Source organism: Narcine bancroftii, chromosome 10 (assembly GCF_036971445.1).
Source record: "Narcine bancroftii isolate sNarBan1 chromosome 10, sNarBan1.hap1, whole genome shotgun sequence".
NCBI lineage: Eukaryota > Metazoa > Chordata > Chondrichthyes > Torpediniformes > Narcinidae > Narcine > Narcine bancroftii.
Window position 1 is genome coordinate 96,303,806 of NC_091478.1, and position 18,596 is coordinate 96,322,401.

General features: G+C 43.9%; 1 protein-coding gene across 2 annotated transcripts in view; it reads right to left on the reverse strand.

Annotated features, from left to right (window-relative positions):
* The window catches only part of bean1 (brain expressed, associated with NEDD4, 1), a 58,998-nt gene extending 55,042 nt beyond the window's left edge, over window positions 1-3,956 (reverse strand). For both annotated transcript variants that reach the window (XM_069902043.1, XM_069902042.1), the window contains exon 1: window positions 3,499-3,956. In XM_069902043.1, the coding sequence (XP_069758144.1) occupies window positions 3,499-3,526 (28 nt within the window). In that variant the 5' untranslated portion in view covers window positions 3,527-3,956. The remainder of the gene's footprint in view (window positions 1-3,498) is intronic.
* Window positions 3,957-18,596: the final 14,640 nt, after the last annotated feature.

Sequence of the window (18,596 nt, forward strand, 5' to 3'; positions counted from 1 at the left end):
GTCTGCATTTTGTCCACAGCCCTCTAAACCAGTGGTTCTCATCCTTTCACCCCTCCCTCCCCAACTCACACCTTACGTAATCCCTTACTAACCACAGAGAGCCTATGACAGCCTAATGTGCCATAGGTCGACACTTAAGGCCGGAAACCTTCATCAAGTCAAGACTCGAGTCTTGATGAAGGGCTCCGACCTCAGACATTGACCATCCTTTATCCCCCACAGATGCTGCTTGACACGATGAGTTCCCCTAGCAGATTGCTCCCACTTCCAGCATCTGCAATCTCCTTTAGATTGAACATTCTGGTGGTTGTTATCTCAGTCAAAGTGTTTTGGAGCCAAACGAGTACTGGTACTTTAAAAGTGGAGTTCTACTGTAACTCCAGCAGCCCTTGGACAAGTGGAGGGAAATAATAGTAGGAAGATTTCCTTTTTTTGGGTCCATTATCTTTGAGAGAATCCCTCTGCTTCACATCCACTCGAGGGGGCAAGTGGGTATCAATTATTCATTTCATGAAACAAACCTGTCACAGAAAGAAGGCCAGCTGATGTGATCTTGAGTTGTAGATCTTGTTAGGTCTGCTTTGTTCATGAATGAGTGAGTCAGACACCAGACTGAGTCGAAATCAAGATTCTTTGTTCTTTATTGCCGGATTGTAACACTTGCAACCAACAGTGTTAGTTGGAGAAGGCGCATTCTGCCGTTATCAGCAAGTGGTGTTTTTTTTATACCTCAGGATACGTACTTAGTAAATTATCATACCATGACATTGTCCAATGAATAAACTGTTGCTACCCTTCTCTGTTAGTCTGCTGCTCATCATTCTTGTTAGTGCAAAGCTTATCTTGAGTGTACAAGGTCACATCTGCATTCTGTTACTCCTTAGTACTGGGTGACTCCTTCTCCGGTCCCATCTCATGATATTTTTACCTTACAATCTTCAGATCTACCATTATGCATTAGCTTCCAGCCAACCTCAGGAAGCCCCAGCTACTACACACTGTGATACACGTGACGAAGTTTTAGGCGCACGATGTATCGCTTGTTTTAATCCAGATGACTTTTGTAAGAATACTCTGGAGCCCTGTTTCAGCAAGTTGTCTGCTACATTTTTGGCATTTCCTTAAATCCTGGTGGAGAGAGTCCGACATTGAGTGTTCAGTACATGAGCGCTCAGTCTAATGGTTTGTGTCCTGATCCAACACAACAGGGAATTCATCTTTGAAGACACACATCCCACCTCCTGTTGCCAGAAACACTGGCAGTAATGGAACCTGCATGTGATGTTTTTTTTTGTGATGTTATGTCATTCCATTCACATAATTAAAGCTTGGAAGGACTCCTACTGTAATTGGAAGACAAACCTTTCAGGACTAAACAAAAGATCCCCAGAAAATATCTGGCTACGCTGCAGGCCACGCAAGTGCTTTGTTAACTGGATTCAACTTGTGATGCAAGGCAGATGGCAACCCACTTGCATACAGCAAGATCCCACAACAGTGATGTTGACTGGCCACGCCAATGGGGAGTGTGCCCTTCCCCCAGAGGCCATTGTGTCCTAGGGGCTTCTACGTTCCCCTGAGAGATACTGCACGGAATAAAGAGAGGGGTTTCTGGGGGTGGGGGGTGGGGTTACAAGCAGGGACATTTCCCCCAGGGTAGAGGAGACTAAAATGAGAGGGTATAGGTTTAAGGTGAGAGGGGAAAGATTTAAAGGGGATGTGGGGGGCATCTTCTTCACTCAGAGGGTAGTAAGCATATGGTACAAAGTGCAGTGGAAGTGGTGGAGGTGAGTAATGTTGAGATACATATAGACAAGTAGATGGAGAGGAAAGGTTTGGAGGGATATGGGGAAGAAAATGGGACTAATTCAGACACTTTGTCAGCATGGGTAAGTTGGGCTGAATGGCCTGTTTTCAAATTGTAAAACATCATGACTAGATCTTTTCTCCCAGAACAGATGAGGTTGTGAGGACAACGTCTGTGTATATAACATTATGAGGGGAACAGCTAAGGTAGAGGGCAGGAAGCTTTCCTCCAAGATAAAATATCAGGTTAAGGTGGGGGTGGGAAAGAGATTTGGAGGGGATCAGAGGATTGGCAAGAACCTGGAATGGACTGGCTGACAGAATGATTAACACCAGCATTAAGAAGTGTCTGGAGGCAAAGGAGGGTCATGGGACAAGAGCTGGGAAATAGGATTACTATGGAAGGGTGATGAATGAGCTGGCGTACAAGGCCTGTTTCCATGTGGGAAGATTCTATGAGGCCCTTTGGCCCAACAAATGTCATCATCTTTTCCATCACATATTGTACCCCTCAGCCACTGACTGGGGGCAACTTACCGCTGCCAATTAACCAACCCTTCCCCACGACTTTGGTATGCGGGAGGACCTCCCAAAGAGAGCGCGCAAACTCCACGCAGACAGCACCCGAGGTCGGGATCGAAGCCCCGGTGATGCACAGCAGTGGCTCTACTTGCTCCACCACCCCACCAGTACCGGATTTTGGTGGATAGGCGATGGTTGGTGAAATGGCTCTGTTGACCACAGAGCAGACACCAATTCTGAGATCCTCTCCAGCACCAACTGCTCTCCCTCTAACCCAAACCAATTCTGAACACACCCCAGAGCGCAAAAAATAAATCACCCGCCTGGATGACAAGAGGAAACAGTCCCATTAAATACCCTCCTGATATCTGAATGCCCTTTATCTTCTGCGTTCATTTTTAAAGCAATTGGGAATATTTTTTTTACGGGGGGCAAAAAGTATTCGAAACCAGCTTATTTGAGAAACCCCATGGGGTGAGAAAGGGAACTTTGACCATATTTTCTGTCCATTTTGGAAGTGTAAGAATTGAGATTTCAATTGCATAGTGTGGACAGAGAGAGAGAGAGAGCGAACAGGGGATCGCCGCCCCTTTAAATCCCGAGCAACAGCAAAGAGGCTGCAGGTCTCCTGTGGATCAACAGACCCTTGAAACTTCACTGTCGAATGAGACCTTGCGGGCAGTTTGAAGTCGAACCCAATGTCAAGAATAACTGGGAGGGGAAGCGGATCTGACACTGCGACCACAGAGGCAACTCTTGTCAGTGGGGAACACCCCCCACCCCCATACCCCTCCCCCCACCCCCACCCCTCCCCCCACCCCCATACCCCTCCCCCCACCCCCATACCCCACCCCATCCCCCACACCCCCATTCCCCACCCCCCACCCCATCCCCCACCCCATCCCCTCTCTCCAAGCAGAAACCAGCTCAAATTGAACTCAAAACTGCCTTCAAGAAATCAGCGGGGAAAGGAAACCCCCCTTTCAGGTGCAGACCAAAGGCGTTCACATCAAAATATTCAAAGCAGCCGATTTTTAAACATAAAAACCGCTCTCTGTTACAATTTATTTTTGCCAACACCTTTTAGACGTTAGAGCTGACATTGGGGATGGTCGCCTAGTTCGGGGGGGGGGGGGGTTAAAGTTGGGAGGAATAATTGTGTCGCCTTACCTGAGTAAAGGTGAACGATTATCTCCATGCGCCGGTTCTCAATCCATAAGGCTGCGTATGGCGGTGAGTAACTCTTTCCTTTGTCCCTGCCCCTCCCTGATGTGGGTGACTCAGTTGCAAGCCGCAGATTTGGGGTGGGGGCTTTCTTGGTTGTAAAATCTTCGCTTCTGGGCTAGATTCCTCGTAATTGCTCCCCGCCCTTCGCTCATGCACGGATAACCTTGATTTCCAGCCCCGCGATCTCATCCCATCTCTCCGCTCAAATGCAAGCAATGAATGACTTCGCTGCGCCACGATGCGAAACGAGGGGTCCCAGAGAGCCCCAAGTGCACTGGGGAGGAGGGCACCCTCTTCGCCCCTGTGATTCAACGAGGAATTTGTAAAGGGGGAAGCGGGCGAGGATTTTGTTACATCACGTCTAAAATAGCGTCATGTCACTAACCCTGAGCTGGTTGATATGGGAAGCCAACTTTTTGACTTCAAATCGCCATTCTGCCCCTATTGAGAATTAGAACCCGCTTCTGAAATTGTTCCCCCCCCCCCCTAACTATTAATAACACAATGTATCGAATGGAAGGTCAGTTCAATGCCATCTCCAGACCGAAAACATTGCTAAGGCACCGTGGTAACCAGGGCTTTAGAAAGATAAAGGGATTCTTTTGGTTCAGAGTCAGGGAAGAAGACCCTTCCTACCAGATTCTTATCGACCCTTCTCATCCGATGATGAACCACTTATTTTTTATAGCAATTGTTGCAAAATGATTATAATATGAATGTTTGCAGGACCATGCTGCCCCCAACACTGAATTTCATGACCAATCAGTTCTGATTTGGAGCTTCCTCCACTGGCAGCCTTTGTCTCTAATCCCCCTCTCCCTCCCCTCTGTATGACTCATTTTCCTTCACCTAACCCCTCTGTTTTTCTTGCCTCTCTGACTGACACCTGCCAATCAACTGCCTCTGTCCATCATGTTTCACCTCGACCTGCTTCACCAGTCCCACATGGGCCCCAGTCCCACCCTGACCTCTTTACACTGGCTTCTCATCTATGTGTCACCACCAGGCTTGGAAAGGGACCCGGCTCAAAATGTTGACCATTCTTTTTCTCCTACTGATGCCCTTTGACCAGCTGAGTGCCTTGAGCAGATTGGGTTTGCATCCACGTCCTTTGCTCAACAACCAAACACTCATCCCTCTATCCTATTTTTTATTCTCTCCACATCTCCACTGTTGCAAACCCAGCAGTCCTATTTGTACACAGCAAGATTCCACAATCATTTATTATAAGCACGTAATATTTTTTATTAATAATGTTGACTGAATCTCAATTTGCCCACTCTGTCCAAGGAGCAAACTGTGAGAATACAAACAGAGAGGTGACTTTGAACAATGGCCAGCGGGATTGGCCTTCACATCTACCAGGTGTGGAGTCTCAAAAAAGCAGCCTCTACTATCAAGGACCCTCCCAACCCAGGTCATGCCCTTTTCTCACTGCTACCATTGGGAAGGAGGTGCAGGAGCCTGAAGATGTCTACGCCATGTTACAAAAACAGCTCCGCCACCAGATTTCTGAACAGACAATGAACCTATAGACACGACCTCACTTTTTCTCTTTTTGCACTAATTATTTATTTTCAAATCTTGTAATTTATAGCAAGTTTGCACCAATGATGCACAATACTGCTGCCAAAACACGAAGGTGCATTACGGGCGCAAAATTTTGTGACACGTATGCATGACAATAAAGCTGATTTTGATTCTGATTCTGACATCCCAGCCCATACTTTGTGCTCAACTCTCTTGCCTTGCAACTGAGCCACACTCGGGAAGGAATTCCCCAATTTCCTATCCATTCATACCCTTCTGAAGAAAGTTTATCTGTGCTCCTTGATGGATTTTTTAAGGGTAAAAATCGTTGCTGTTAAAGCGTCAATCAAACTCAGCTTGTTTTGCCATTGGTTATAAAGTTTCAGGGTTTATTCTACTTCTGGAGTTTTGAGCAGAGACCTGATTGTAACAAACTACATGCAGCGTTCTCATCAGTGTTGTCTCTTAGGCAAATGTGAAGGATTCCAATTATAAAGAGCAAAGGTTCAATCATGATCTTACAGTTAATCATGTTATGTGGTCATTCAACATGTTACTGAGGAAGGGATATTGCTCCTTGTGTTTCCATTTTAACATCAGGGACAATGCTTCTCCTAACCATAAAGCATTTTTGGACATGCAGAAAGAGGAGACAGGGGAGACTGCAAACACAAAACAACCTGCTGGAGGAACTCAGTGGGTCGAGCAGTGCCGATGGGGAATTGTCAATGTTTCAGGCTGAGATTGGGATTGAGAATGGAGAGCAAAGATAGCTGGCATAGAGGGAAAGACAGGGGCCAGTAGGTGAGGGCGGAGGAGGGGTGTATGATGATGGATGGATGGAGCCAGGTGGGGGAGGGGGGTGGCTGGGTGGGCAGTAGGTGGAAGCAGGCAAAGAGAGAAAAAGGACATATGGGGTTTGGTGGGTAGGGGATATTGGAGGGTGATAAACAGTTGCACAAAGGCTATTAGTGCTGACATCAATTGGAGAAAAATAAAATTATGAAAGAAATAGAAAAGATAAAACAGGGAGGTTGTTTCTACTGGTGGGTGAGACTAGAATTAGGGTCATAGTCTTAAGATTCAGAGGAGTAGATTTAATACAGATATTAATAAAGATAATGCAACTCACCTAATTATAGAAAGGATATCAATAAGATTGCAGAGAAAATTTACTAGGATGGTGGCAGGTCTTCAGGAGTTGAGATACAGGGAAAGAATAAACAGGTTAAGACTTTATTCCATGGAGTGAAGAAGAATGAGGGGAGATTTGATAGAGGTTTACATGATTGTGAGAGGTCTAGACAGAGTGGATGCGAGTAAGCTTTTTCCACTTAGATTGGAGGAGATAATTATGAAAGGTTATAGTTTTAAGCTGAAGGGGGAAAGTTTTACGGGGAACATTAGGGGGAAGTAGTTCTTCACTCAGAGAGTGGTGGGAGTGTGGAATGAGCTGCCATCTGATATGGTGAATGCGGGCTTGATCATAAGTTTTAAGAATAAATCGGATAGATACGTGGATGGGAGGGTTATGGAATGGTAGCAGGTCAATGGGACTAGTGGAATAATGATTAGCACAGACTAGAAAGGACGAAGGGCCTGCTTTCTATGCTGTAGCATTCTATGAGGAGGAACTGGTTCTCCCAGAGAATAGTGAATCTGTCGAATTCTCTGCCCAAGGAAGCAGTAGAGGCTGCCTCATTAAATGTATTTAAGACAGAGTGGAATAGATTTTTGAATTGTAGGGGAATTAGAGGCTATGGGGAATAGACAGGTAGATGTAGTTGAGTCCACGGCCAGATCACCCATTGAATGGTGGAGCAGTCTTGACAGGCCAGATGGCTAATTCCTGCTCCTATTTCTCATGTTCTTAAAACAGAAGATGCAAATTAAAAAAAAAATCTCAGCCTCCTTCAACTGTCCAGGATAAATCTCACCCAGTCCTGGGGATTTATCCATCTTTAAGCCTGCAATTCTATCCTATACCTCTATATATGGAGACGTGCCCCTTCCTATCTCTCTAACTACAGAAGCTGTTTTGATTATGAATTTATTTCATTTAGGATTTCACCTCTTGCTTCTAGTCCCTGTTTTCCCTTATGGGATTCTATTTTTTCCCTGGTTATTCTTTTGCCCGTGATATAGTTATAGGTTTACCCTGCCTTCCAATAATTTATTGGGACACCTTTTTAGTCATTTCTAATGACCGCATCAAGCACCTCCCCACATTTTATGTACCCCATCATTAGTTCCCTATACCTGCCACAGAACGTAGAACAGTACATCGCAGTACCAGTCCCTTCCGCACCCCAGTGTCTGCGCTGAGCATTATGGCCAAATGAAACTACAGCTAAAATAAAAACATCCCTCCTTTTTTTTTCTTTCTCCATCCTTCACTATCCAAAGCATATTTGTTAGCTTTGGTTTTTACCCTTTCAGAACCATGTTGCCCTTGAACTCTTGCTGTTTCTCATCTGGGTGCATCTCATTGTGGAGATGTAGACTTTCCTGCAAGTGAAGCTCTCAATCTCCCTTGACCATAGTGACCTTGCATTAGTGAAATTGACCTTCCTTCAAATCCTTGTCTATCCCAATTCTTTTCCTTAAACACCTTAAAATATATGGTGTATGGGCCACATCTCCAAAATGATTTAAAAAAAACTCATGAAAGATCATCAGTTTGTTTGATCAATACATTTTTTTTCTCCCCACAACACTAGCTGACCAGTATTTTTATTTTGGATTTGAAGAAACTTTTGTCTTGCAGTTCCAGCATAATTTATCATTTAATTTAGAAGTAACAGCATGACGTAGGCAATTCCAATATACTTTCTGATGTGATGTGACATGAAAGTTTATGGTCAGATACTTAAGGACATTGGAACTAATCCATGTTGCCACTCAGACAAGAGCTGATTTGTTTCATTCAACACCAACTTCTCAAAGCACTTCATTACTATGGATGAAGTGTTTAAACCTGTATAAGATCATCCCTCTGCCTCCTCTGCTCCTGAGTAAAAGAAAACTGCTGGCCTGTCCTATTTATCCTTCTAACATAAGTTTTCTAGTCCTGGTAACAGCCTCATGAATATTTATTTTATTCTTCCAGCTTAATGACACCCTTGCTATACCCGGGTAAACTGCAATATTCCAAACGTGGATTTCCCTATGTCTTGTACAAGTGTAACATGGTGCCTAACTCTTGTACTCAATACCCTGACTGATGAAGGCAAACATGGCAAATGCCTTCTTCACAACTATGTCTACCTATGCTATGAGGTTTCTCTGTTCTACAACACCCTCCTGGTCCCCTCCATTTGCAATGCAAGCCCTTCCCTGGTCTGACTTCCTGAAATCCAACACATGACAAAGTTGCTCTGTAGCTGAGATAAGGAGTGATAAATGACTGTGAAGGTTTGTGCGGTGAACTGTCAGCCTGTTCTTCAATTGAATTTATGAATTTGCAGGGTTCTCAATTTCAAGATTCAATTTATTATTATAGGAATAAAACAGTGTTGTATTACTTGAAATTTCTTTTTGCCTGCTGCAAGGCAGAGAGATTCGCCACTTGCAGGAATTGCAGAAGCAGCTCTTACAGACAGACACAGCCAGACTTACAGACAGCGAGAAGCAAAAGAGAGTCCCCCCAGAGTCACTGAGTGTCCGTAGATTCACTTCTTCAATTTTGCAGCCCCCGCAGTCACATGGAGTCCAGTCCAAACCATTGGCAACCCGAGCTACAGATCTGAACCTCCGACACACTCAGGAAGACTTCAGAGTCCTTGGCACCTCCTCACTTCCAATACCCGTTACCTCTTCAGCCAGTTTGAGCCAGTCTCCTGCAGTCCGCAGCCAGCACGACATTATTTATATATTATCTCTCTCTCTCTCTATCTATATTTATTAAATGAGCATAATCAGTAGTGTAGAGGTCTACGTCAGTCTTGAAATAGTGTTAAGGTTAAGGTAGAATGGGAAGGTTCAAAAGCCTGATGACTGTTGGGAGAAAAACGTCCTTGAACGTAGAGGTGATGAATTCAGGTTTCTGTTTCTTCTACTTTTAAAGGGAACAGTGAGAAGAGGTTTTTACCAGGTGATAGGGGGTCTTTTATTGGTGTTAGCTGTCTTTCTGAGGCCCAGTGTCTTCAGATTTGCTATCCCTCGGGTTTGCCGGTTCAAATCCCGCCAGGGCAAAGGGAAACGCAAAACACTTTGGGATGTCCTGAACGGGACGTAAGAGTAGTTCTAACAATGCACCTTGTTCCTTTTCCCTATTCAAATCATTCTGCCTATCATTGATGCACTGATGTGTGTGAACTGCCTGAGGGTGTTGATTCAGCTCCTCAGCTAAGGGAATACATGCAGAGTGAGACCCATCTGCAAGTTGGAGTTGGGGAGATATTTGCCTGTCCTACCTAGTGGTCCCATCTGCCAACAGCCCACAAAACACTAGGTCCCTAGATACTTGGGCCGTGTCTAATTAAAACAATAGTGACTGGCGAGATTTACTCACGTCTGGTGAAAAAATACACAAAGCTGGTGCAAAGACTACAGGGACCTCACATCACCAACAAATGATTGAAACCTAACAAGTTCAAGCCGAGGGAAGAGAAGCTGAGGGCTTGGAAAAGCTGATCCAAGATAGATTGTGTTCTTTTCCTTCATTCCCATTGGAACGACCTTGAAATACTACTGTGGAAAGGTGGGCTTTGCTAACAGAGAGTGCATTGTATCCTGTACCTCATGCTCACCTTGAGGTGGGTTAGCTGGTTGCAGCTCTCCAAAGTTTCAGAGAGTACACATTTGAAGGATTACGTGGCAAATCTGGTTGCTACATTGTAGGAAGGATGTGGGGGCTTTGATAAATTCGCCAGGATGTTGCTGGGATTGGAGAGGGTTAGTACAAGGAGAGGGTGGATAAACTTGGATTGTGGTCTCTGGAATATTGAAGGTTCTGGGGAGACAATGCATGTAAATAAAAATATGAGAGGCCCAGGGAAGGCACAGTCAGATCGTTTACCCAGAATTAAATACAAATATTTGAGGGCATAGCTTTAAGCTGGGGAGAGGTGGGGGGGGGGGGTGCGTGGGGTTTAAAGGTAAAGTGCATATGTGCATGACATGTTTTTTTTGTTACACTGAGAGTGGAAGATACCTGGAATACTGCCAGGGGAGCTGATGGAACTAGATATGTCAGCGTGATACATTTATATAGACACATAAACAGACAGGGGAGGGGGGTTTATGGATGGGATTAGACTGGCTCCATGGATAATGTAACAGGGCCTGTTCCCGTGCTGGGCTATTTTGTGTTCATAGATCCATAGAACTCTACAGTATAGAAATGGACCCTGTGTCCACCTAGTCTGTACTGAATTATTATTCTGCCTAGTCCCATTGACCTGCACCCAGTCCATAGTCCTCCATACCCTTCCCATCCATACCTATCCACAGCCTACTACAATCGAAAAGGGTGTCACTCTATTATTCTTTAAGCTGTTGTTGTCCACAACTGCTGTTTTTTTTAAACTTTATTCGTTCAAAATACAGATAATAAGTAACATATATAACAATAAACTATACACAACTGCTGTTAAGGATCATGCCTGAGTCATAAGTATTTGTCTTCACTTGTTGTGGTTTTCCATATGTCCGTTTTGTGTTTCTACTCCCATCTTCACAGATGTATATGTGGGTTGGCCTGGCCGCACCCATGATGCTCGAGTTCCACAGAACTCGCCCATTTACAGAAAGGCTGCGGAAGCAGGCGGTTATCTATTTCCCCTGTGAAATAAATGAATATGACGCACGCTACAGTAATGCCTGAAGAAACACACAAAGATCAGCGTGTACAGAGCCGTTGTCATACCCACGCTCTTGTTTGGCTCCGAATCATCTACCGGCATCACCTAAGGCTCCTAGAACGCTTCCATCAGTGCTGTCTCCACTCCATCCTCAACATTCATTGGAGTGACTTCATCACCAACATCAAAGTACTCGAGCTGGCAGAGTCCACAAGCATCGAATCCAAGCTGCTGAAGATCCAACTGCACTGGATGGGTCACGTCTCCAGAATAGAGGACCATTGCCTTCCCAAGATCGTGTTCTATGGCGAGCTCTCCACTGGCCAGTGGGCTGATATCGCCTCCAACCATGCATCTTGGCGCCTCACAGTTCGGCGGGCAGCAACCTCCTTTGAAGAAGACCGCAGAGCCCACCTCACTGACAAAAGACAAAGGAGGAAAAACCCAACACCCAACCCCAACCAACCAATTTTCCCTTGCAACCGCTGCAACCGTGCCTGCCTGTCCCACATCAGACTTGTCAGTCACCAACGAGCCTGCAGCAGACGTGGACATACCCCTCCATAAATCTTCGTCCGTGAAGCCAAGCCAAAGAAAGAAAGGAAAGAAAGAACAGTAATGCCTGCAACATGTGCTCAGGAGGATCTCAAGCATGAGAGAAAGGCCTCCAGTTGTGTATATAACTGTATATAAGTATATAGGTTTGTTTATGTCTACATAAAATGACATACATATTAACATTTAGCCATATGTGTGCTTTTGTATATATAGGTATAGACACTGAGATGGGATGCCTGGAGGTCAGGTCCTTTAAAATCTATGGAGGAATGAGCGCATTGATTGTTGCTGCTTGGTTCTATGAGAAACCCATACCTCTGTATTGCTTTGCCCATAGGTATCTAAGATTGTTGATAGAGCGGAAAACCCTGCACATTTGATCGGGGACCTCACCCACCCACTCAAACATTGGCTGAAGAAGGGGTTCACGCAACATCACGTTTTCAATCACCGAATGCGCAAATTTAACCATGAGCTGGGCTCTGCCTGAATGGTGATGGAGAATACTTTTGGACGTCTCAAAGGTTGCTGGAGGTGTGTGGCCAAATGACTGGATGTTAGTACCACTTTTATGTCTGATGTTGTCATTGCCTGTTATGTCCTGCATAACATATATGAGATTAACAAGGACCATTTCTTGGAAGAGTGGATGATTTTTTTTTAATTTTTTTAAATTTTTATTTTTCACACCATAAATCACATTAGCCATGATACACACTTTTTCCTTTTCACACATATACAGTGACATTTTCTCCCCCCCCCACCCCAACCCACCCCCCCCACCCCCCCCACCCCCCATCCATTTAAGGTATACAATCTAGGATACATTAAACCAGTCAGACAATGTTGTCACTCAACAAAAATACACCAGAAATTCTACTGAGTCTATTCTTTTCTTTCCTTCTCCTTCCATCAACTTAGGTAATGATTGTCCCTGGTAGGTTTTCGCTATTGTATTTAATGTAAGGCTTGCATATTTGTTCGAATATTTCAATATTATTTCTTAAACTATATGTTATTTTTTCTAATGGAATACATTTATTCATTTCTATATACCATTGTTGTATTTTCAAATTATCTTCCAATTTCCAGGTTGACATAATACATTTTTTTGCTATGGCTAGAGCTATCTTAACAAATCTTTTTTGTGCATCCTCCAAATCAATTCCAAATTCTTTGTTTTTTTATGTTACTTAGGAGAAAGATCTCTGGATTCTTTGGTATATTGTTTTCTGTTATTTTATTTAATATCTGATTGAGATCTTCCCAAAATTTTTCTACTTTCTCACATGTCCAGATTGCATGAATTGTTGTTCCCATTTCTTTTTTACATCGAAAACATCTATCAAATACTGTTGGGTCCCATTTATTTAACTTTTGAGGTGTAATGTATAGTTTGGGAAGAGTGGATGATTGAGGAGATTGAACTACCTCTGCCAGATAGGGTTCCTTATTGGGATGCAACAGGCCAGGGTCATATAGCTATACATGATGCTATCATGTCCATTTTGAGTGGGCCTGAGGCAGACAACTGAGACATGTCATTGAAATGTAAACAAACAGTTTAATGCACATCCAATAAAGTAGTGCATCTCAAAATTTTAAACATCATAATAACTTTTTAACAGCAAACATCTGAAGTATAAAACTATTTACAATTGGTAAAATTTGGTAAAACTTCAAACTTTGGAAATAAAATTCTGTTCTTCATACAAAGCAATGTACTTCGTATTCCTATTACACTCTCTGTCCTCCTCTTCTTCTAACAACCGAACGAAAGAGGCAGTGAAAGGGGAATTGAAAGGGTTAGGGAAAGAGAGAGACTGCAAGAGGGGCTAATGCAAATTGGAGAAGTTGATATTGATGCCATCTGGTTGGAGAGTGCAGTAACAGAATATAGATATTCCTCTAATTTGCATGTGTCTACTCTTGCATCTCTTCACTTGTGAATCCATAGGGGTCATCTGCTGCATCCAGTGCTCCCAATGTAGACTGGGAGATCATTTCATTGAGTACCTTCGCTTTGCCAGCTGCCACACCAAGGACTTCCCAGCAGCCATCCACTTCAATTCCACACCCAATTCCTTGACCTCATGCACTGCCAAACCAAGGCCACCCGCAAATTGGAGGAAATTCATTTTGTTTTCTGTTTCATCACTTTCCAATCAGATCCATTAATTTCTGTTAGCCGCCCACCTCCTGGTTACTGCCCCAATCCTCTGCCTCCAGCTCCCCATCCCCTTCCCTTTTCCTTTCAGAGAGCAATCCTTCTTAGCCCCCTGCCTTCTCCCCATCACTTCTCAGCTACCCTTCCACCTGTTTACCTATACCTGTCCTTCTGTGCTTCTCCTCCCGCTCATTCTCCCTCACCTCTCGCCCTCCACCCCTTCCCCCAGCTTTTTATTTGGACGTCCACCTGTTTTTCCAGAATCCTGGTGAAGGGTGCACGCCCGAAATGCCAGTTACCATTTACTTCCAATGGCCTGTTGAATTTCTCCAGCACCCTTGTGTGTTGCACTTGACTCCAGCATTAACAGATTTTCTTCTTTAACTCCATTGATGGGCCAGGAGTCATATGCGGGGCAGATCAGGTGCTGACAACAGACTTCCTTCCCTGAGGGACATGAGTGAACCTAAAGTGCTACGTCCTTTTGTCACGAGTCATTGTTGAGTGACTGATTCTGGTGGAGCTAATAAAGAAAGGAAGTGACTATCTATCTTAAACATATTATACCTGTATACGTTTCCTGCCCATTCACTGAGTGGGGGTTCCAACTCCTGGAGTTTTAAAGATAAGCGCTTCCACAGTCTGGCTGAATATAAGACATTTTCCCCATGCATTTGAGCCAAACATAATGTCCAAATCAAATTTAAAACTATGCTGCTTGAATTTGATCCATATCCCTCCATCCCCTTCACATTCCACGTGTCTATCTCGAAACATTTTATAAACTACTACTGTATCTGCTGCCATCACTACTCCTGGCAGCACGTTCCAGTCACTCCACTCTCTATATAAAGTATTTGCCCCTCACATTTCCCTTAAACCTCATCCCCGTCATTGCAAAGGTCTTGACCGAAGCGTCGACAGTCTATCTCTCTCCATGGATACTCCTGACCCATTGAGTCCCTCCACCTTCTCGTTGTTTGCTTCAGATTCCTGCATCTACATTTATTGTGTTTCTCAACACAATATCCGACTTGCTTTTGAGTTATTTTTACTTGCTCTTGGATGTTGACTGAAGTTAACCATCGCCTGTTTATTTCTGAGATTCGGAAACTTGTTGACGCATCAAAGTGTTGGCAGAGCTGCAAACATCGGGGAGGGCTAATTAGATGGGATAATTCAGGCCTTATGACATGGCTTGACTTCCCAGTTTGTAGGCATATGATTTCACCGTGAGTCATTATGATATATATGTGGTACTTTCTATCTGAGGAGTCACCAGTTAATCTGCTTTTTCTTTGAGCGACACACATTCTAATTCAATGCCTAGTTTCTGCTGAGTTATTATCACATATCACAGGAAAGGAGGAGGCTATTCAACCAACTCAGCCTGATTCAGATCACTGGACATACAGAGGAGAGTGTAGACGCTGGAATCTGAAGTTAAAATGATCCTGGGGATGGGAAGGTTAATTTATGCAGAGTGTTTTATTGGCTCAGGGCCTATGCTCACTGGAATTTAGATGGATAAGGGGGAGATCTCATTGAAACATTCTAATGTTGAAAGGGCTGGTAAGTGTGGACATGGAGAAGATGTTTCCAGTAGTGGGAGCTTCTAGGACCAGAGGGGACAGCCTCAGCATAGAAGGATCTCCCATTAGAACAGAGATGAGGAGAAGTTTCTTCAGCCAGAGGCTGGTAAATCTGTGGAATGTGTGGCTGCTGTTGGTTGTGGAGACCGTCGTTGGGTAGATTTAAAGCAGAGGCTGAAAGGTTTTTGATTAGAACTTAGAACATGAACCATTTCAGCACAGTGCAGGCCCTTCCGCCCATGACGCTGTGGTGACCTACAATGTAAACCCACTGCACAACAATCTAATGATCCTTCCCTACACCACAACCAGAACCCTTTATTTTTCTTACATCCATGTTTCTAAGAAATGTCCCGATTGTACCAGCCTTCACCACCACCCCAGACAATGCATTCCAGGGATCCACCACTTTCTGAATAAAAAAAACTTCCCTTTGACATCTTCCCTAAACTTTCCTCCCCTATCTTAAACAGATGTCACTCCAGGAAAAAGGATGCTGGCTGTCCATCCTATCAATATGAGTGTCAAAGGTTATGGGGAGAAGGCAGGAGTTTGGGGTTGAGAGGAAAAATACATCAGCCAAATTTTGAATAGCAGAGCAGATTCGAAAGGCCAAGTGGCCTAATTCTGCTCCTACGTGTAATCGTTTAAACATTATCTGCTCGAGGAACTGTGTGGTTCATTAGCATTAGTGGGAGAAAACGAATGGTCAACGTTGATGTAAATGTGAAAGTCATCAAAAGTTTGTTGAGTCTGGTCCTTGAGGTATTTACTCAGATTGAGGACAGAGCCTCGGACAACTTGGAAATGCACAGATATTTGAAAAAATGACTAACTAGTTAACAGAAACAGTTAGCTCAGAGATTATTTTCAATAAGTATAATTATTAATTACTACATTATTTTAGGTCACTAACCTTTTGTGCACATTTTAATTTCCTTTGTGCACTGGTCACAAAATGTGTGTGTGTGCAGCTGAGAGGGAACAGCGGCGATGTTCTGTCAGTACAAATAATCTCCCTGCTTATTCCTTATCTATTCCTGTCTTAAGTCTCTATAAGGTCCCCTTCATCGTTATATAATCACCCCCTTCTTTCAATGAATTTACACCCTTGTAAACCCTCTGTAGCTTAGTCTTTTGTGATTAAGTATGACCCAAGGAGAAGAAATGGAAACAAATATTAAGAAACTATGGTTTGTGGAGCTTGAGGAGAGCAGGGATCACCTCCCTGCTTCATATTTTTTCTGCTCTTCCCCCCACCCCCCCACCTGTATTCACTTATCACCTGCCTGCCTATGTCCCTTCCCCCTCCCCCATCCTTTTATTGGGGCATCTGCCTGTTTCTTGCTATTCCCGCTGAACGGTTTTAGCCCGAAGGTTGACTGTTGATTGCCTTCCGCGGATGCTGCCTGACCTAGTGAGTTCCTCCAGCACTTTGTGTGTTGCTTCAGTTTTCCAGCATCTGGCCCTCTCTCTTGTTTACCTGCGATAGGCAGCGACAGGGTTTGTCGAGGAGAAGATTCAGTAGTGTGAGATCTCACACCACCAGATTCATGGGCAATTTCATTATTAATTATCAGAATCCCGAATGAACCCCAAACTAGTAAAGTTATGCTGCCTGTGCTCCATCCCAACAGATCTCTCTCTGCATTTCTGATTTGTGTCTCATTTGCTGTACCAGGTATGGGATGACTGATTGGTCTGCTCACAATGTAAACTTTAGCATTGATCCTTGGTACATATGACAATGAACTTGAATTTAGTACCACTCTCCAGGTGTGACTAGGCTGGCTGAGTTCTTCCAGCATGTTCCATTCTGTTTAAATATCTACTGATTAGTATCAATAGATTGAGTGAATGGAAAAATTGTGGCAAATGGATTGGACAAATTAAGTTCTCTTTCATTAATACTGTAGCATACCAAGACACTCGTTAATTTGAAATTCATGATCGGTAAACCTTTGATAATTGAATGTATGAAGGATTATCGGGAAAACACAGATGTACAGTAAAATCCCCAATATCTGACATCTATGGGGATCATGGATGCCGGATATGCAAATTTTCTGGTTGACTGAAAATGCCTAACTAATACACCTGTGCTAAGAATACATCATGTAAAAGACTAAAGACTGTGCAAAATGTAATTTGAAAAAATAAATCAGTATAGTCTTTAATTATGTAAAGTTCACTTTAATCAAGTAATTCCCATAACTTACAAAATTTAAATTCAAACCCCGGTCGCTGACGCTGTAACAGCATTGTTAACATGCCGCCATCATAATTACCCCACGCCCCCAAGTTTACAGATGAAGCCTTAGTACTAGGCAGGGATAGGGAGACACTGTGGGAAAGTCGCCCCAGCAGAGAATGGCTTCGACTGGTTCTTCATCCTGGTGTCCCAGTCAGGCTCTCGGCGCAACCCAGCTCACCACCATGCACGTGTCCCAGTCAGGACCTCGGCACAACGCAAATCACCTCTCGGCAAGTGTCCAGGTCAGGACCTGTGCAACCTGACTCACCTCCAGGCAAACATCTCGGACAGGCCCTCGGCACATCTTTCTCGCGCTGACAAAGCCGACTCACCATGCAAATAGTGACAGCAAAAAGAATGTGCGCACATTGAGAGGCATTGCCCATTCAGCGGGGCAAACCAGTGCTTGTGCAACAAAGTCTCAGCACTCCCTCTTGGGCTCCATCCGGCCAGTCTTAGTTCTAGCGATTTATTTATTTATTTCCTCTGAATTTTTTGGCCGGTCATTCGAGTTTTTGGTTGATTGAATGCTGGATGATGGAGATTTTACTGTAAGATGCTGAGCCCAAACGTATCCTGTTCTCATTGATTAGCAGAACAGAACTTTGGGGCCAAATGGTCTCCAGGAGATTTACCAGGATATTGCGTGGATTGGAGAACCTGCCTTATGAAGCAAGGTTGACAGATCTAAGGCTTTTCTTTATGGAGTGACAAAGGTGACTTAATAGAAGTGTATAGGATTATGAAGGGCTGAGATGGGGTGGACAGCCTACTCTTTTTACCCGGTTTGCCTATAACAAATGCCAGAGAGCATCTGTTTAAGGTGAGTGAAGGAAAGTTTACGGGAGATGGTAGAGGAAAGTTTTTTACTCAGAATGGTAGGTGCTGGGTGTGGTGGTAGTAGCTGGTACAATAGGGACATGCAGAAGACTCTTAGACAGGCACATAGATGTCAGAAAAAAATAGAGGGTTATGGGTGTGAAGTAGGGAAAACAATAGATTGTTGTGGAATAGATTTACACAGGTCAGTACAATGTCATGGGCTGAAGGGCCTGTACTGTGTTATATATTTTCTTTTATGTACCTGTTAAGACTACATGTTCCTAATATGGCAGCATTTAAGTTCAGTTATTCAG